At 30.3% G+C, this 21,421-nt stretch overlaps 1 protein-coding gene across 1 annotated transcript; it reads right to left on the bottom strand.

Annotated features, from left to right (window-relative positions):
- Positions 1–14,671: 14,671 nt before the first annotated feature.
- On the bottom strand, positions 14,672–16,878 carry LOC18598267 (uncharacterized). The gene is made up of 3 exons (XM_018122456.2): positions 15,990–16,878; positions 15,737–15,905; positions 14,672–15,236 (listed from the first exon to the last, which is right to left on the bottom strand). Exons 1-3 carry the CDS (start codon positions 16,806–16,808, stop codon positions 14,767–14,769), a joined length of 1,458 nt encoding a protein of 485 aa, XP_017977945.2. The 5' UTR covers positions 16,809–16,878; the 3' UTR covers positions 14,672–14,766.
- Positions 16,879–21,421: the final 4,543 nt, after the last annotated feature.

The following is a 21,421-nucleotide window of genomic DNA, read 5'->3' on the forward strand; positions in this document are numbered from 1 at the left end:
ATATCGAAAACATAAATTTTTCTTAAAACACTTATAAATTCTTGAAAATTTAAATTAGGGTTTCATAAAACCCAAAGTCCCAATCTCTCCAATTTTCAGATTTGGCGATGAAATTTAACCCAAATGTGTTAGTGATGGGCTACCCTTCCTACGAGCAGTGAGAAGAAGGAGAAGAAGGCAAGGTGAGAAGAAGGAGAAAAAGCTAGAAGGTAAGAAGGAAGAAAGTGGTGAAGAAGGTAGGAAGAAGAGAAAGGATCAGGAAGTTAAGTTAGGGAACAAAAATTTTTTTACTTTCCATTAGAAAATGGAAAGTAACTTTCCCTTCGAGAGAAAAGGGAATGACATTCCCTTCTCTTATTGCAATGACATTGTTGAGGGATTACTTTCCCATCCTGAAAACATCAACCAAATGCTGCAATGTGATTCCCTGCATTTTAATTGCAAGGAATGTCCCTCACTTCCCATCTACCAAACGCCCCCTAAGATTATAATAAGAAATAAAAATAAAATATATCACATTAAAAATATATTTAGGAAATGATATATATAAAAATTAACATTAAAAAATACAAATATATTAAACTTACATTTTAATAAATAGGGATAGTTCTGAAAATTGTAATAATTTTCCAAATGTGATTATATCTTGTCTTTTGATTATTAAACGTTTGAGCAATTTGTCGTTTAGCTCTATCCATTACTTCAAATATATACTTATGGCAGATTTGGCAGCACTATCCGTAAGTCTTATGACTTTAACAAAAGACTTGCACATTTCAAAAAATATTTAATTGATTTCCAAAAATTTAACATCACTTAACAAAATAACTTGTACTTTCTTAAGTTCCCTTTTTGAGAAAAATGCTTCTTGGCCCATACTTGTGAGGCAAACTTGCCTCAAAATGAAAGCTTATTATTCTCAAAACTTTTCAAAGTAAGAAAAGATGCAGCAAACCTAGTAACTTGTTACGAAATATACGATTATCTTTAAATCAAGGATAGAATATCTTGGGGAGAATTTTTTTAATGTAATCTTTTATTATTTTCTTTTTACTTTACTTATACTCTAAGGAAGTGTAGGGTTAGAATTTTTTTTATTTGCTATTTATTTTACTTGCACACTAAGTAGATATAGGTTTAGTTAGCTATTATAAATAACCCTCTATGTAGTCTTTTATTTTTATCAAGCAATCAAACAAATTAGCTATTAAGCAATTTAATTATGTGTTTAGACCCTAGGTATTTTCTACATAACTCCATCTATTTTTAATTCTTTCTTCTTGTAATATTTCCTAAACATGTTAAGATGAAAAATATGCCTATAAATGAAAACACACACTTATTTAGCCATTTCTATTGTTTCCTTGAAAATGGGCAAATTGCCAATATCATGTAACACCGAGTCAATGTAGTGAGCTGTACAAAAGGACCAAAATTAATTCTTTCTTTTCTCCTTTAATAATTGACATAGATGACAGAGTTAATATATACCCTATAATAAATAGATTGGGTATAGATAAACATTTTGTTATTTTAAGCATTATGGTTATAAATAAAAGCATTCTTTATCTTTGTGTTTGTATGTAATTTTTTAATTTTCTATTAAAATAAAGTCTATGAAACAAACATGCTCTGCAAAAAGAATTATAAAGTATTATAATTATGAGATCTTTGTTGCATTAAAATATTATTATTAAAATATGTCAAGCCCAGCTCTATTATATACTTGCCATGTCATTCATATATTTGATAGTATGTCTGCATACTTGGATGCCTCGGAGAATCGTTAAAAGTCGGTATTGTACCTAATGATACAATTAAGTCGATTAAAACCTTGAACTAGTTTGAATAGAGATTTTAGGATGTATTTGAGAGTTATTGAACCTTATAATGTTTTAATATGATGATTCGGAGTTCGAGGATTAACTTGGAGTCAAATTAGGAATTTTCATAACGAATGGGCAAAATGGTCATTTTGCCACCCGAGGGCAAAATTGAAATGTTGGATGAAATTTATGACCAATTTTGACTAATTGGAGCATGATTTGAATTTTAGAGGTGAAAATTTTCAATTTCGAGTATAAGGGCAAAATAGTCATTTCACGTGCCTATGAGGACGTAATTGGAATTTTTTGAATTTTACACCACCATAACACTTGTCAAGCCCATGAATTTCACCTATTATCATTTTATACTTTGGATAATTAAGAAATTACATGTGGTGGTGAGCAAATACTTAATTGTTAAGTTATTAACCATGGACCAATCACATGGTGACACATGTCAAGTTTGAATATTTTTATAATTACCTTTATAAGCTCAACTTAAACTCTCCCATTCTTCATGGCCGGCCAAAGCTAAGAACAAAGAGAAAAGAATAAGAGCAAACCCTAGAGAAGAAAATCCAAGAGAAATTTGTTGAATTTAAAGGAACAAAACAATCAAATGTAAGATTTTTCAATTTTAGCTTAAGATTTACCTTACCCATGCTTTCTTTTTCATTTTCTATGGATAAAACACAAGTTTCCATGAGGGATTACATGCTGGCCGAACTTAGGGAGAGAGGTTTTGATGGTGGATTTTGCTAGTTTTCATGATATCTTAGTATTTTTAGTTGTTTGATGATGTTTGGAATGAAAAATAAGTAAGAAAAATCACATGCCCTTCAACAACCCTCTTTGGCCGAATTTTATGGGTGACATGTTGATGATGGATTTTGTTGTATTTCAAGTTATTTAGCTAAGAATTGATGAATTATGATGTTGGATATCGAAATCGGAATGAATTTCGATTATGGTGAATTAGGTCACAATTAAGCTCATTGAGGTACTTAGGTGTATTTGGAATTTTAGAAGTGAAATGAATATATTTGAAGTTGAATTGGATGTTTTGATTAATTCAACAGTGTATAGTTCGAGTTAGGTCGAATACAAATTCAGTCCGATCATAATTGAACCCACGTAGAACACCGTCTTTAAGTGATCATTCGGACAATTCTCATTCAATTTCATGCATTCATATAGAGCTTAAAATAGTTTTATAACAGTTTGGTACAAATATATTGAATTACGTATCATGTATTATGTACAGGTGGTGAGCCCTCTAATAAAGGTAAAGATATTGTACCCGATGACTAAGAATAGAAGCACTCCAAACTCCCGCTATTGTGAGTAACAGACTTTCATCTTAACTATCTAAAGTTGTTTCTACTCGTTTTTATGTTTTAACGAACAATGAGTTTAAATAGTAAATTATTATGTTTTAAAATTGAAGTGTTGGTTAAATGAAATGAGTTTTATAACTTGTTTTGAAATTGAATACTAGTTTTGAAAATTAAGTAAGTGGAGACTATATACTCATGTTTTGATATATGGTTTGAATTGGTGGCTTAAGACAATGTGATGGCATGAATGGCTAGATTTGTGTTTTGTGTGGAATATATAAACTGTTTTGTTTTGCCGTGACACAGGTTGGGTAACATCATAATAGCCATGTCATATTGCCGAAATTTTTATTGATTTGGTGGGATAATTGATCAGCTTACTGCAGTGGGCGAGTTTCTGTGGACCAGCCTATTAGAGGATCACGGTAAACCCCGTTATATTTTACCTTAGTATGAGAGGCACGGAGGGTATCTCCTAAGGTATATTTAGAGTTCACTTCACGTCGAACCACCACGTGAGGGTGAAACTCAGCCAACGCCAAGGAATGGCTACGTTTTTAAACGTAAAAACATGTTTTATGTGTATATATAGTTTTAACAACCTTGGCAGACTCGGTTGGATGCCCGAGCAAAGGTGTCTCCGAGTACGAGTTTTGGCACAAACCAAGTTTTAAGAGAGTCATAAGCTTTACTGATTATTTTTTATGAAATGTAATTGTTTTATATGAATTGAAATGAGTTTTGAATGTTATGAATTATATTATGATGGGATGATTTAACTGTCTCCATTTACTCGGCTTTAGATGTTATAGATGAATTTTGCTTACTCACTGGGTTTATAAAAACTCACCTCTTCTTTTCACCCATTTTAGGCTCAGGTCAGTCTGTAGACAGCCGATTTTGTCGAGGATTGCCTTTGGATCTTCATCCTTAGAAATCGAAGGTCTACAATCTTGCATATTTTCGATTATATCGGGACCCACATGTCATTGTAGAATATTTTGTATACCTGGTTGCATGTGCCACTGCATGTATGAATTTATTTTACTTTTACGCTGCAAAAATTATTTACGCAGAGTTCTATAAATATTATTTTATAAGAAAATATAATATTTTATTTAATATTTTTATTTAGTTTGATTAGCCAAAAATTTTATTTTAAATGGATGATTTAGATTACTAAAATTAGTTTTAGATAAGAAATGTATATTTTTCGATCGTATGCTGTATTTTTACCAGTTTCAAAATTTTTGAGTAAAAATAATCAAAATACCCCTGTGTGGCAGAAATTACTTTTTGTTTGTTTTGATTTAAAAATAGTTTATATTCCTTTAAAACATGATATTTAGTAACTATTGCTTACAGAGGAGATGTAAAATTAATGCGAGAGCCTTGGGAGGTTTCGGTTGACATTTCGAGTAATGAATGTCTATTGAGACATCGCGGTGGATGTCACAGGCTCGAAGGGAGTACCGGGTCGTGACAAAATATTTCTAGTCAACACTTGATGAAGATCAAACATTGACAAAGTTGAGAAACTGACACATGATTATCTTTCTCACTTGTGAAGTGAGCAATTGATCTTATAAGTTGAAGTATAGGGATACTTGAACAAATGTGTAGGTGCTTTTTGCATGAACAAGTTAACTAAACATTACCACCATGAAAATTCTATTTGGTATCTCACGCAAGTGTCTATGAAAACAAATTTTCATATGAAAGTTTTGTAAGTAATCTTTAGACTTGAGAACATCAAGTTGTCTTATGTGTGAAATGTTATACTTTGATACTATCTTTAGTGGTCCTAAATAAGGATGCACAATGGGATTGATATTGGATATAACATTAAGCATATGGAGATAGATGAATGATCAACATAGGATTTATCATCCCTAGTGATACTAAAGAGAATATCACATTACTTCTTGACATGTATTAACTCAATGGAGTTCTTGACCAGAACCAAATGAAGATTTAGAAAGAGAGTTCTTCAAATTTCATTAAAGAGTTAATAACTAACTTCAAAAGCTAACATGATTAACATATATATATATATAATAGACATTAGCCATGCTCTTGTTTGGTTAGGAATTGGTTGACGAAAGGATTGAATTTCACGACAAGATTGTGCTATGAAGGAATTTAGGAGGTCATGACACATTCCTAGATGTCAATTTAGATCTATAAGTGTGATATATCAATTTGGAATCAATTATGAATGCAAAAGAATTTGTTATATCTAATCTTAATTGGCATAAGGTTATAATTCATATTTATTTTCAACATGTTAAAAACCTAATGGGTCACATATAATATGAATGACAATGTGAGAAATTAAAATCAAGAATTAAGTTGGATATAAATGAAAAGAAGTTTGGAACTTCAAGAATCTAATTGAAAGGATTCAATTAGATTAGGGCTATTTTAGAAATAGCATAAAAGTTTTGCAAATCCTACCATGGTTATGCTTAATGCAATTGTCTATAAATAAAAGACATTTATACCACCAATTTGATACACAACAAGTGAAAGAGGCTTTTGACATTCTAGAGGAAAAAACCCGAGAACATCACTTAACTAGCACTTGGTATCGACATAAGCTCCCGTTTTCTCCTTTGGAGATATTTCCACTTGTCATTTGTGTGGATTATCATTAGAGGCTAGACGCTTGGACAAGTTGTCATTTGTGGCAACCCTTGCTTGGTGCTTGGTGAATTTCGATACCCTAGATTAGGAACCTTATGATTTTCAAGTATACATTTTCTTTACTCCTAGTCAAGGTAATCTATGCTAAACAAACGAGAGATTGATCTTACTTAAGAAAAAAAAACTTTAAATTCCATCACATACATGTTAATTAAATTGCATGCTTTCCCTAAAACAGATAATAAGTCGATGCATAGTTACCAATTAAACAACATTCTCTTTTTTAATTTCCTCCAGATGTGAGTCAAGTAACTTAAACAACTTGTATGCCTCTTTTATAACACTTGAAGCATTTATAGATTTAAGAAACACTATTCCATTGGGATTAATAATGAGAAAGTTTGTAAATGATTTTGTTTTGTGTCTATGCACCCATCCAAAAAGAAAGTTTTGAAGAGATTTTGCTTTATGTGTGTCCAACCATCCAACATCAAAATGCATCTCATCCTTTCCTATTCTTTCTTATATTTATCTAAAATTGATTTAACATTATAAACTTTTTTCTTAAAGAAAGTGATTATGGCCTTATGGTAGCTTCGGAGGTTTAAGCTTTTACCATATTTACTTGCCACTTTCATCATTAAAACAAACAAAAAGCTCTTCACCAAGTTAAAAGGTAATACATGCCCATATAAAAATTTTCTTAAGCTATGAACAATTGGTTTTTTGTCTTTTTACCATTGCCTTTAACGTTTGCTTTTGCTTTTTAAGTTGTTTCTCATCTGTCCTCTTCCTTGTTCTAAAAATATATGCATCGATACTACTTTTTTTTTTGTTGCTTTTCTTCTATGGTATGATATTCTTGCATCAGGACATTATTTACAAAGAGTTACATTATCATGATAACCAAATGGTGCTTCACTCTATTTACGCCACCACATCTTTCAAGATCACAATAATTATAATGTAAATTTAATTTACTTTCATCAATATGAGAGCAACGCTCCCATGCTGGAATATCAACCTTTGCTTAACTTGACCTTTTTTTTTAGGAAGCATTCCCTTATAATAATTCAACAAATTAGATAATAAAAACTAAGTGCTTTAAACTTCACAAGCATATGGGTAGATGGCTATGATTATTGTATGAAATTGATGGATTCTAGCAATAATTTTACCATACAAAATGAAGAATTATAACTGCATTAATATTTAATAATCTATAACTGAAAGTAAGAAAATGAATAATTAATAATTAAATATCACAAATAAATCTAAGAAAGAGAGAATTTATATATGTATGTGTATAGTTATATATACATATATACTTTTATACATACATGTATAATGTATTTATATAAGAATTACGTTACATGTATAATAAAATAATACTATATACATTACTTTTAGAATAAAAATTTAAAATACTCACCTTTAAAGAGCTTTAGAGGGTATGGGAAAGTTGGCAATGACAACCCATCAAACAACGAGTATTCAACAAAAAGCAAAAAGAAACACATGTAAGAGTAGCCAAATTGACTTTGGACCTATGGAAGACAAAAAGATGAACCTAATTTTTTTATTTTTTTTAGTATTTTTTTAAGTCTAAACCTTAGAGGTTGATGGAAACTCATAAGTAGTTTTTCACATTTCAACCCAAAAGAAAATAAATTAACAATAGATTTTTAATAATTGGGTAAAATGAGACCAATATGAGCCTGGTTAAAATGTATCTTATTATATTATGCATATTGCGCAATACACATGATCCTAAAACGAATTGAACGATATACTTTCAATTTTAATTAAATATGATATAACAAATCAATCCACATTATTTTTTTTATATATTTTTAATTTTAATTAAATATTATATAACATATCGATTCACATCTTATTTTTATATCATATCATATCATACAATATTGATAACTATGCTAGTTAAGTTCTTCCATCGGATTATTGGTCGGCAAATTATCTAATCTGTTAGCAGCATGATTGGTCGGTATTGATTGGTTACCATCGATAATTTTCGTTGGTGATATTCTAATTTTGTTGGTGATAATGTTTATTCCATCAGTAATTATACCCATAATTCTATTGGTAATCTGTAATATTCAATTATATTCAAAATTAAAAAATAAAAATATTAAATATTAGAAATATGTAAAAAATATATTTTTTAATTAATAAAAACAAAATACAAATTGTATTATTTTTATTACAATCAATAAAAAATGTACAAGTATATTAAAAATACAATTGAAAAAAAATACAAATTTATCTAGCTACTTACATCATCCCTTTGTCGTGCATCTTTATTTTTAAAGGACTTAGCCGGCTACTTTGATGAAGGTTCAACATAGGTAACCAACCACATCACACATAGGAGGATTAGTGGGACATTGGGCCTTCAAGTTCATAATATATGTCTGTAAGATCATCTTCCTAGTTGGTTGAGGATCGACTAATTGGATATTTTATCTTTTTGGCTCCTTTATCAAATATGATTACAAAATAATCATATTTGATGAAAAAAATTTAAAGATAGAATGCTAATCAACCAACAAGGAAGACCATCAACTTTACAGGAAGATGATTTTACATACTAATATTATGACAATAGAGGGAATGAAATTGAAAACTCATGTCAATAAATACGTTAGATGTCGAAAAGATGGAAACTAACATTTTGCAGAAGCACTCATTTAAATAGGAAATAGACAAATAGTACAGAACAAGTCATAGGTCGTGCATCATCTAAGCCTATGATTTGTTCTATAGTCTTTATTTATTTTCATTTTAAGATTTTATTACCGACTGCTCTGGTAGATTCTACAAATGCAATTAAAATGAAAGCATCATAAGTGCAGTTTAGAATATTGGATAATGGATAATGATAAACAAATACACTTATAAACTTATGATCAATGATATTATCTGTTAATAAGTGATTTTTGTTTCTGAGGCAAAGATTACAAATGTAAATCATCCACAAATAACTCATTGAATTAATATCATATGTGATGATAAAGCTTTTACAAAAAGCAATTAAAATGAAAATGGAAACCAACCTTTTGCAAAAGCATTCATAATGTAGTTTTTGTTTGGTTTCTATTCAAAGATTTCAATACCAACAGCTTGCATGTTCTATGGACCTAACCTACTTACTTAAATTAATTCAATTTAAGATTAGTTGGTCAGGTCCATCGATTATAAAGTGATAAATTTTACTAAACTCCTTAAACCCAAACTTTTGAAATGATATGCCTATTACTTAAAAATAACAATCATATTAAGTAAATATAAAAATATGTGAATGTGGACTTGCCAAACCAAATCTACAATCATAAGTAGCAGGCTAGCAGTAGTAGGGATAAACAAAATGATGGTCCACCCCAATATAAAATGAACCGCTCATTAACAACTTGGTTTGATCACGTTACACGAATACCTAATTCATAAAAATGACTTTAGCTTACACCTAACATACTTCCCATAAATTAATAACAAATGCAACAACATAAATTCACCAAACAAAAACATCATCAATCAAAGGCATAAGACAGTAGATATGTTTCATAATTGCTCTCATTATAGATGGGATATATTATGAGTAGAAAAGATATATAGTGATGGGATAAACAACTATTATTTTCTAACCATGTCACGCCTTAAGTTACAATATTGCCTAAAAATGTCTAATTGGTTTAAGTAGATATTGAGATATCTTTTATGATAACTTGCATTATAAGTTAAAGATAGATGGTAAATTTTTACTTTACCTGAAATGCAATTTACCTTTTGAAACATACATATTATTATTTGTAACTAAAACATACATGCATATATGCAAACACATACATATACTCAACAATATAATATTTTGAAGCAACTTATCAATAAATATGGGTTTAAGGATTTATTTAGACCCCAAGACTAGGCGAAACCTACACTATCAAAGTATAAGCAAATAGTCATTCCTCACTTGCCTTGTAATTACTTCCATCACTCTAACAATTTCATATTCCAAAAAAAAAAAAGACATGTATATTGTCAAGGATATGCCTAAATTTGTCGATAAAAAGTGCCCAAAGACTCATGCCAAGAAAGAATTACTAGCGCCATTTAGTGAAGAGTAGTTGAAATATAAATTCAAAGGGTTTGACACCAAAAAAGAGCTTTAAGTTGCTTTCAACAACTTAGGTTCATATGCTCCCTGTTAACGAGCATACCTTTTTCCTTTTTTCCTTTTCTTTTTATTTTTTAGTTGAAGAATTGGCTTTTGTTCCAAAAGTAAGCTTTTCCATTCTATGATAAAATTGATCATGCCAAACATGTATATAGTGATTCTCAAGCATCATGAAGGAAATAAAAAAAAAAGAAAAAAATGCTAAAGGAAAAAAAAAGAACTAGACTTGGTTGACTCTTAAGCAATAGGTGAGGCTAGATCAATGACAAAAAGGCTCAATTAATGCCTGTGTAGGTCGATTTGTTGGTGAGAAGGTTGGAGGATCAGTTTAAGGTGAAAGTGATGCTGAAGGGTGAGTGGGGAAAGAGATATGACTAGGGCTTTTGTAAGGGTGCCTGATAAAGCTTCTAGAGGGGAGCTCAATAGGACTCCCAATATATTAAATTTACCGATGAAATACTCTGTCAATAATTAAAAACCCTAGAAGATATTATCAATGAAAATCCCATCGACAATTTAGTTGGTAAATCTACAAATTTCTAAAACAATGTTACCAATTATAGTTTCATCAAAAACTCTGTTGTTATTGTAAATACATTATAGACAGATATTCCAGTCAAGAATTTGATCATTAAATTTTGCCAGTTGTTATCAATATTGGTGAACAGGACTGATTGGCAATCTTTGTGCCTTCCCCGATTCAATATGAGCTATCAAATTACCAACTACTTTCAAGCAAAATGCTTTCCGTTGATAAATTCCATAGGTAATATGTGGGTATTTTGTCGGAGTTTCCCATAATACATTTGGTCTAAAATCAATTTGTAATCTGTTGGTAGTTTCTGACGAAATTTTACCGACTAAATCATTTTCATCGATAAAATCCTTTTTTTTTTTTGTAGTGAAATGTTACTGATCAAACTCCAAACTTTCAAAGCTTATCTATTAATCTATTTTAATTCTATCTTATGCCAATAACATATGAACACCTTCCCCACCTTATTCTCTTTTTTTTTTTGTATAATACTATGAATTAAACCATTCCAATAAATATTTAATCGATAGAAGCATTAACTGAAAGGGAAACATTCTAAGTGTTGAAGAAAACTAGTTAAGATATTAGTTAGTGTCCAATGTCTCATTGATATATAAAAGATTTTTTCTTAGATTTAAATGATAGCATCTAGATTAAATAAAAATATATATTCTCATTAACATGAAAGTAATAAATAATAAATTTATGAACCTTTCTTTATTGAAGATTTTGCTAGCAAATACTTATAGGTTACTCTTTAATATTAGTTAAAGTACTATTTATAATAAAGTTTGGTTAACGTGTGCTTATACATAGTTAAGATTGATAAAACATTACTTTAAGAAAAAAGTTGCATTTAATGTATTATTTTCACCAAATTCAAGAGAAGGTTAGGGTTTTGTTAACTGTTTTCCTTTATAATTGTAGAGGGTTCTTCTAGTAAGGAAAAAGGAGGTGTTCCAACAAGTAAAGCCAAATGCTTGTAGCAAAAAAGTAAAGCAAGATGCACTAGAGGTAGCAAAGGGGAAGATTGGAGCAGTCCTTGAAAAGTTAGGCACTTAATTTGTGGTAGGGGTGAGGAATACAAATCAAGAATAGGTGAAGGAGACGGTGGAGCATGACAAAGAATATGATAGAAATAGTTAAGTAGAGAGAGCATTTAGAAAGAGCTTAGAGACTATTTTGAAAAAGTAAGCTGATCAATTTCTAATTATCTCCTTCTCGAATTACCAAACTCCTATGTTTATATTTAGTAAGAAAGCTTTCTTAGGAGTAGTTGCTAAAAAGTGCTTATTTGATAAATGGGAAGATTAACTTTTAGGGAGCACACGTTTTTTATGGAAGAAAATGTTTGTGACGAGAAGAGCACAAATTGGGTAATGCACAAAAGTTTTGGATAAAAGAGCTCTCAATCAAGGACCACTCAATGACTTCAAAGATTTAAAGCAAAATATTCAAATGAAGCATTTTTTATTGAAATTAAGAAAAAAAAATATTACGCTTTGAATAACCAAATTCATATTTTCAATTTGACATATTCAAATATTTATTAGGAAGTATAAAAAATATTTAACAATTATAATTATTTTATATTTTTTAAATGGCTAATATAAAATCAACAATTAAAATTTTCAATTCAAATAAATTAACTATCATATAAAATAAAGATAATATAACAATATAATATAAATTCTAAATTAAAGCAAAAAAGTCTGCAAATATTAGAATAATAGTACTTAATTGTTGAATCGCAAATGAGGTTTGTAGTTTTTTAAATATAATAACATAACAGATTTCTTGCGTATTCTTCGGAGGAAAATTAAAGTTAAAGAACGAAAGAGCAAATGAGGAAAGAAGAATTTAAGAGTGGATATTATAAATTAAAAAATAATTTTATATATAGAAAATAAAATAGCTATTGAAAATTATTAAATATATCTTACCGTTAGTTGATTGAAAATAAAAGACATAGGTGAGAAAAAATAATAGTTGAAGATTATTAAAAACATATTACTATTAGTTGATTAGAAATAAGAGAAATACTTGAGAATTAATAGCATTTTTGGAATTGAAAAGTGATAACAAATTGAGATTTATTAGGCACATAATTAGAGAAGTGAGAGAATATTTTATTTTATTAAATATTTTTGACTTTTAGTCTTTTATATATTTTTAATAAGAAATGAGATAATTAGTTCAAACTTAATAAGGATGTGGAAGTGAGAGAAAATAAATATTTATTAGACATGAGAGAATAGGTACATATTTTATTAATTATCTTATTTTTATATATTTTTAATATAATTAATTATATTATTATTATTATTATTATAAAAATATGTAGTTTTTCTAAATTTGAGACTTAAAGCCCTTGCTTGGGTGGCCTTACCCAATGGTCGGCTTTGAGCTTAATGACACTTAACAATGTGTCACGTGTTCTCTTAAGAAAGAGAGAAAAGGTAAAGCATGTATATTTCCAAAAAAAAAAGTAAAAAAAGACCTCTTAATTATTTTATATTTGATCTATTAAACCAAACTCTTTAAAACTTCTTAAAAGTGAAAATAACTCTAGATGTTTTAAGATACTTTTAATGCTTTTTGTGTGACATAATTGTTTTTTTTCATTTTATAAAACAACACTTGAAAACAATAATAATAAGTTAACCAAATCAAGCGTCAATAATAGTAATATTATGTATTAAATATAATCGTTAACAGTTAGAATGATAACTTTCAATGCATTAAAAGAAAATATTACTTTATACGTAAAATTCTAAAGAATCATCTTAAGACATTCGATTGTAAATCCTAATTTTTTATAATATTTATTTTTTCTAAAATAACTAAATAAGGAATCTTGGAGAGGCAATTGTTAAAAAGATCCGAAAGAAAACTCCTTCCCATAATAACTTGCTTCGCCGAAGCAAAGCAAGTAAAAGAAGCAAATCAACAGTGATTATTCATAATTTCTGTGTCCAAGTAAACGAGCCTAGGTGGTTCGGACTGTTGCCATCAACCAATGAAGAAAAAGAACATTAATAAAAAGAAACTGATTCTTCATATTTTGTCAGTCTCAGTACGAGCGAGCCTAGATAGGTCAAACATCAAGCGAAAACCATTAATGTCTTCTAGTATGGTGTCAGAGTTGATAAGCACCACGAACTTTGGGAATTATTAGACTAATAATAATTTGCAGTAGCTTAATTTGAAATTTTGATTGAGGTGGTTTGAATGTTCTTTAATTTCAATATGCCCTTTCTGTTTCTTCAGATTCATGTCATTTTTGTTTTTTAATTGCAAGAACTTCAATGGTAAAGACTAAAGAGGAAACTCAAAAAAAAAATTAATTTAGGATGTGTTTAGTAAAGGTGAAAATGATTTTTTTAAAATATTTTCAGTCATTTTGAATGTTTGATAAAGATAAAAAATAATTTAAAAATAAAAAAATTTATGGATCAATGAAAACTAACCATTGGCCATGTAAATAATTGTGTAGATTTTCGTCTAATTAATTTTATATTGATTTATTTATTAATTTCTTCTATGTGATTATAATTATGATTGTAATGGTACATATAATTTTGAGATTTAAAAACAGCATTTTAAGTTGAAAAATATGTATACATATAATTGGGTCAAATAGATAAGTTCCATTTTCATACATTAATTGTTAATAAAGATAACAATTACTGAACAAAATTATATCTTTTTGAAATTTTTTTTATTATTAACACGTATAATTAGTCGTATATGATGCTTTTAACTTTGTTATACCTTTGGCTTTTTCATAGGCATAGAAAGTGAAAGTTTAACCTCTTTTTAAGTTATTCAAACACTAAAAAAAGATGAAACATTTTAAATGGAAGAGAAATACTTTTCTAATATAATCCAAGAACCTTAATGCATGTGTGACAGAAAGCAAATTATAACAGAAATGTTGGTGATTTAAATTAAAATAAAACTGCTAGTATAGAGCATATATGATATTTCTTAAAATTTCAATATAGTTCTTTCCTTCTTTCTTTTTTTTTTTTGGTTTTTTGGCTAATTAAAATCATAAACTTAATCATATCCGGTCTTCAGAAACAATTAGTTAATTGTAACTGATCTAAATTCTTTAAGTAGAGTAAGCAAGTGGGAGAAATCCCTAGAGATTAGGCCATAGCAACATTTAGTTGGAATAGTAAGCCTTATGCTAGCTGTAGCTCAAAGGCCGGCTGACCCGAGCTTCTAGCTCTCGTGCGCATTAGCATTCTTCCCTGCATCCACAAGAATACACTTCATATTATCAACCAGCTCCTGCATTTGCTCCCTTGAATGCAATGGTGAAGGATAAATGCACACACAATCCAGCTGCCCGTCACGTATAGTGTCGAAAATCGCAATGGACGGGGCGATGCCATGAGCAGAACCGCAGCCCATGTAGTCCTCTAGGCCAACTTGTTTTTGCTGGTCATTAGACTCGTCAACCACGGTATCCTCAAACACCGATATCAAGGATGTGCGCAAGGATGATGATGAGGTCAAGCCAGGGTTCTCCATGGCCCTGCCCATCAAGAAATTCAGGTCTGCCATGTCTGAAAAATGCCTGTTGCAGCTCTTATAGTTTGTAAATGCTGTGTACATTTTCTTGGCTAGCTCCCAAAGCTTCTCTACTCCTTTAATGACATGTGTGTTTAGGATAGCTGAGTGGTAAAATCCTACAAAATTAAAAGGTCTGCGTCAAGAATTAAAATTGCTTTCCTGAATTGGCATGAAATTTAAGACATGCAACTTTGGTTGGTTGTTAGGTCTTTTTCTTCCTGTAATGAAGAAGTTGAACCACTGAAGATAGCAGCCTTGCCTTTCTGTTTATATTCTATTGATAACCAGCGTTATTGGTTTTCTATCAAACAGATAAGGAAAAATGATGGTGCTGGTAGGGTCAGCCATGAATGTCATCTGATCCATTCTCCAGAAATATAACAGGCCAACCTCTATAGCATATAATTAATAACTGGAATTAATAAAAAAATACGAAAAACATTAAAAAACGAGGAAGTACACAATGGAGATCTTATTCCCAGGTCTACTAGCATATAATAATATGACTGACCAAATGAAAATTTGATGTGACAAGTTAAATTCATTTCAAATTAAAAGAACCAAATGATGTTTTAAAGGTATTAGGCTTTAGTGAATGAAATTTTATAAAGCTTACCAAAATGGTGATTGGAGAGAGGAGGTTCAAGAATTGAGCGGCAATCGGTAAGAGTTACAATCCCATACTTCTTCCTTTGATGATCTGAACGGCAGTTAGAAGTGTGGGCAGCAATCAGCCCTGCAGCTCCTAATGCCCCACACAACTTAATCCCTCTTGCCTTGCAACCCTGAAAATTCGAATAATTAGGTCTCTTACAAGGCAAAAGTACAATTTCCAAAACTTAATTTGCATGCTTCAAATAATTACTTACAGCCAAGATCCTCTCAGTGTCATCAGGGCTGATCAGCAACCTCACCACTTGACTGGATCTGGGAGATTTTGCATCTTTGAACTTCAAATTTGTCAGCCTTAAAGAATTAACAGAGTAGCCTAGCATGTCCACTCCGCGTGCCCAAAGAGTCTTCTTGGCCTTCCCCTTGGGAATAAGGTCTTCAATCGCCAAACTTACCTCTCCTTTGTTCATCATTTCCTTCTGACCCTGTGACCCTGTCTCCTCTTCTTCAGTACCCATTAACGTCAACAGTTCTCGCAGCAACGACACTGCCGTGGTCCTGTCACATGCGGAGGCATGTAGGCGGAGCACCAACACCCACCTTGCACCAGGCAAAGCGTAAATACTAGCAAAAAACACGTCATTTTTGGTGCAAAACGAAGGGTTATTAGGATGATGACAAGTACTAGTCCAAGCATTTTGGTTAAGTTCATGTTCAAGAATCAATTGCAGGGGTGAGATGTTTTGGTTTTCTTGGTTATAAAGATTTTCAAGGATGCTACAAGTTGTAAAATGGTTAATGGACTTGACTTGAATGAAAGGAGAAGGAGACGTAACAAAGGAGAAAGTACTTGCACTAGGATCGTAATGGAGCCTAGACCTAAGAATTGGATGGGAATTTTGTAGCTTGTGAAGAGCACTTCGGAGACGTGAAACATCCGGGTGTTTGGATGTAAGTACGGCCAAGACGGCTATGCCAGTGCCACCGAGCACCGCACGGCACCAGCTGTGCTCGGTGCCGCCAACCGCTCGGCCCTTGGGATAGAGCGTTTGTGAGTTGAGACTTTGGCTAGACATGTGGTAATGGTAGCAGAGCAATAGCAGCAAATAATAATAATGAGGGCGGTGTGAGTGGGAAACTGCTGCTTGTGCTGAGTTTCGGGGGTGCCTTGAGGTGGGGATATATATATATATATTCCATGGAGAGTAGCAATTAAATGAATGTTGCTGCCTCTTGTCCGTCTCATTAATGCTACGATGTGATTTTTCTTTTCAAATAAAGTTTTGAGCACCTCACGCTTTTTCTTTTTAATTATAAACTTTAACTTTTTCCATAACATTCTTACCATTTTCTTTTCTATTTAAGTGAATTTGATCATAAAAAGAATGTTAGGTGACGTTTGATATTTTACAATACAATGTGATTATAGGTAATGTAATTGCAAGTAATGTGATTGCAAACAATGTGATTGTAAGAAAAATAACATTACGGTGTTTAGTATACAAACAAAAATGCAAGGAAAATAATATTGCAGCGTTTGATTTACAAGTACTTTGTTGGGAATGTAATATTAATTTTCAAAATTATCCCTATTTATTAAAATACAAGTTTAATATACTTATATTTTTTATTGTTAATTTTTATATAATATCATCTCTTAAATATATTTTTAATATAATATATTTTATTTTTATTTTTATTATAATATTATATATTTTATTTTAATTTCTTTTACCTATATTATATAAATTTTAATTTCTTTTATTTTATTTTTATTTTAATTTTTAATTCTTATATTATATTTTTTATTTTAATTATAAAATTACAAAATATTTTTAACAAAGTAATAAAATTGAAAAGTAAAAATATCTTTAATAACATTACAGAGTTCAATATAATATGATTGCATTGGTTTTAAATTACAATCACATTACATCCCTTGGTTGTAATGTTATTGCATTGCAATCTTACATTGTAGTGATCTGTTGCAAAACAAACACTACAATATAATTTAATTGAATACATTGTAGGGAATGTGCTTCCATTTCCTTCATACCAAACGCTACCTTAGTTAGACGAATGGGCTATAGTTTCAAATTCTCAAAAAGTCTTTAAATCTACTTTGTTCATTTTTATATTAGATTTTCTCTACTTACATGAGAATTTATTGATTTCTTTTATTGTTTGTAATAATAGTAATTAATTTTGCTATATATGTTGAGATTTATTTGATATCCATAAATAATTTTTACTCTTATATAATGTCATTAAAAGAAATTACATGTAATAGTTTAAGTAAATTGTTCTCAATGTTATTTAATTTATGACACCGTGTTATGCCTGATATTCCATACAAATTAATTAAAGCTAGTAAATTAACAAATTAAATTACATTGTAATTTATTATTCTTAATTTAATTATATATTAGTGCACTCAGTGTATGACATTCTTATGAATGAGAATATTGGACGGTATGTACCATTGTTAATTAATACTATACAACATTAGATTTTTCTTTTTATTAAGCAAAAAAGTTAAAAGACATGGTTATATACCTATAGGATGGATGGAGTAGTTGTTGTATGGACCTTTTCTTATCCCCCTTGAGCGTTTTTATTTTGGTAGAAATTAATTCGAGATATGGTTAATCTGTCTTAACCAATCAACCGAACTTCATTTATTGTACTGTCATTTCAAGTTCCCTATGGTGGCTGCAATTTTTTTTAGCTCCAAAAAACTATCAATTAACAAATAACACGTAAACAATGCACGGACAAAAAAATTTATTGGCATTAAAAATAATTACAATTTGACTTCATAGGCCGGTGGCTCTCCTTTTTAATTTTTCTTTTATTATATTTGTTTCAAGCGCGGGCATATATTTATACGTACAAACTTACAGCCTTTTCTTAAATTTAGGATTATTATTCCATGTACTGCCCATAAAATTTTTAAACTTTACGATAGAATTAAATCATTTTCATGTGGTTGGCGAAAATTTATATTTCAACAGTGATGGATTAAATGATTCTCTTATAAATAATAAATATCATTTAAGTAGAAAGGGAAATTCAATTTTCTTCCTTTTGCCTCAACTACATTCCTCTTTATGATCTGCTACTTAATTTGTTGCAGTGGGTTCAATATTTTTTCAGGTAAACAAAGAGATGGACTTACACTTGGCTAACTGAAAGTCTTACACAATATGGTTAGAGGAGAACTATAAATTCAGATTAAAAAAGAAAAAAAGAAGTGGAAAAAGTCTCCATTGAGCCATATACAGTATGGAGGAGGAAACAACTAGTTTCATATGAGTTTTTTTAATCCAACCTAAAATCTTTATCATAACTAAGCATGATCTAATGGCGTGAGGTTATTAATTATTTTGAATCATCTATTCATCCTGATATGTATATATAACGCAAAGCACTCTGATTGGTAGATTTGTATTGGTATATGTTGCTGCGGAGCTGTAAAATATATAGTGCAGGCAGGTGCCATTGATTCCCATACGTGAACCAAATGAAGAAAACGCGGGGTTTGTTTATTTATTTCTTAGGCAAAAGATAGGGTTGGGTAATGAATAGGCTTCAGCTAGCTACCCAAGCTCAAGTACATACGCCATTTATTAGGACAATTAGGTATATTAGAACATCGAACTAAAAAACACTAAAATGACTTCAAAACATGTAACAGTGTCACTGTTCTTAAGGTTTTATTCGTCTTTACTATGCAAAATGGTTATAGGTGATGAACTTCAAGAATACAATGAAGCTCAATGATTGATGGCATTTTGCACTAATGAAATCAATCCGCTGAGCACTCATTGAAGTATGGTAAGATTATCAAACTTTTATAAAATTTTTCTATAACAAAACGATATAAAAGAAAACTTGGAGAATATTGAGAAAGGAAAAGGAGATTGTTACTTTTTGTTTTGTTGTGTATTATGTTGCTCCAACAGATACCATTGTGTCTGTTTTAAACAGTTATGACTTTTCTTTAATTTTCAATATGAGATTGTGTCTTATATTTCTTTTATTTTAAAATATCTAACAATCCCCACTATTTTCAAATTAATCCAAATTTTTGATAATCTTGTAAATATATTACATAAATGAATGTGTGTTCCGATTGAACCTTCACTTAGTGAAAACATATTAAAATTAATTGAAATTGTATGGTAGACTATACTTTGAACTAGCTATTCCATTTGGTTAACCAAACACATCCCACACAATTATTTTAACACCAATGAATGCATAGTATCGCCGACGCTTTTATCACCATGCGTCTATATCCTCTTTTCATGAATGTTGTTAGAGCCAAGCTCTTGAGCTCCTAAAAACGGCCACACTGCACACTAACATAGGTAGATCCCATCAAGAATGCCCTCACAACTAAAGCATTCTAACAAATTTATATTATGGGTCTATTAAAGGTATATAACTCATCCCTTCCTTACTATTACGGGGTACCTAGCACTTTACTTGGAATGAAATATAATATATTATATTATAGTGCTAGCAAGTACATACAAATGGTGTACTTTGTCTCAGAACTCAAGACTTGATGTTATACCAAGCATTGAGTCGAGTTTCCACCATGGGTGAGTTTCAATATATGAGCTTGAGCCACATCCCCTTTGAGGTCTTATTTATAAGATATATAGCAAGACTATTAGTTAAAGGATTTGCCAAGTTATCACTTGACCTCACAAAAGTTATAGTGATCACTCCATCTGAAATTGATTACAGAACATAGCTATGTCTTAATCCAATATGTCTGGACTTTCCATTATGCACTTGGTTATAAGCTTTTGCTAGAGTTACTTCACTATTAGAATGAATAAAAATTGGAGAAATTGGTTTTGGGCACAAAGGTACACCATAGAGTAAATTTCTTAATCATTCAGCTTCTTTGGTGACAACAGCCAATGCAATAAATTCAATTGCAATGATAGAATTCGTTATACACGTTTGTTTTTTAGACCCCCAAAAAATGGCACCCTCACTAAGCATGAAGATCTATCCGCTTAGGGAAGCATGATCTTCTAAACTTGTAATCAACTAGCATCCGAATATCCTTCTAGCACTAATAGATTTCCATTATAGCAAAGTCCATAATTGATTGTTTTTATTAAGCAACTTAGTATTTTATTTATGGCTTGCCAATGCAAAATACTTGGATTACTTATGTAGCTACTTAACTTTCCTAATAACAAATGTTATATCTAGCTTTATACACATCATTGCATACATCAGGTAGCTAATTACTCTTGCAAATTATTATTGACCAACTACCCTACAGCATAAGGGGCTAGTTTAGTTTAAAGATCGTGGATGTAGATGTTTCTTGGTTTCCCTCACACCCTCAACAAAAAATATGTAACACTATATATTAAATAATTATACAAATAATTGTAAATAAAAATATAAATATAAATTAAGTCACAAAAGAATCAAACATAGAAAGTAGAGTGATGAACAATACACTAACTCCATGATTGACCCTTGACCTTTTTCTCAAGCATTTTTACTTGGAAACCTTTTCACTAGTACTTAAATAGGCAATAAATTATTTATCCTACAGTCTTACTTGTATGCATGAATTACATATTATGCATATCATATACAATATTATGTACCAATTCAAGTATCTAGAACAATTCATGTAAATCAAATCAAT

The sequence above is a fragment of the Theobroma cacao genome, chromosome 5, assembly GCF_053813885.1.
Source record: "Theobroma cacao isolate CCN51 chromosome 5, ASM5381388v1, whole genome shotgun sequence".
NCBI classification, from domain to species: domain Eukaryota; kingdom Viridiplantae; phylum Streptophyta; class Magnoliopsida; order Malvales; family Malvaceae; genus Theobroma; species Theobroma cacao.

Coding starts and splice junctions, on each gene's coding strand:
- LOC18598267 (XM_018122456.2), bottom strand. CDS start 16,808: ATGTCTAGCCAAAGTCTCAACTCACAAACGCTCTATCCCAAGGGCCGA. Junction 15,906..15,989: donor ACACTGAGAGGATCTTGGCT/GTAAGTAATTAT, acceptor TCGAATTTTCAG/GGTTGCAAGGCAAGAGGGAT. Junction 15,237..15,736: donor TCTCTCCAATCACCATTTTG/GTAAGCTTTATA, acceptor TTAATTTTGTAG/GATTTTACCACTCAGCTATC.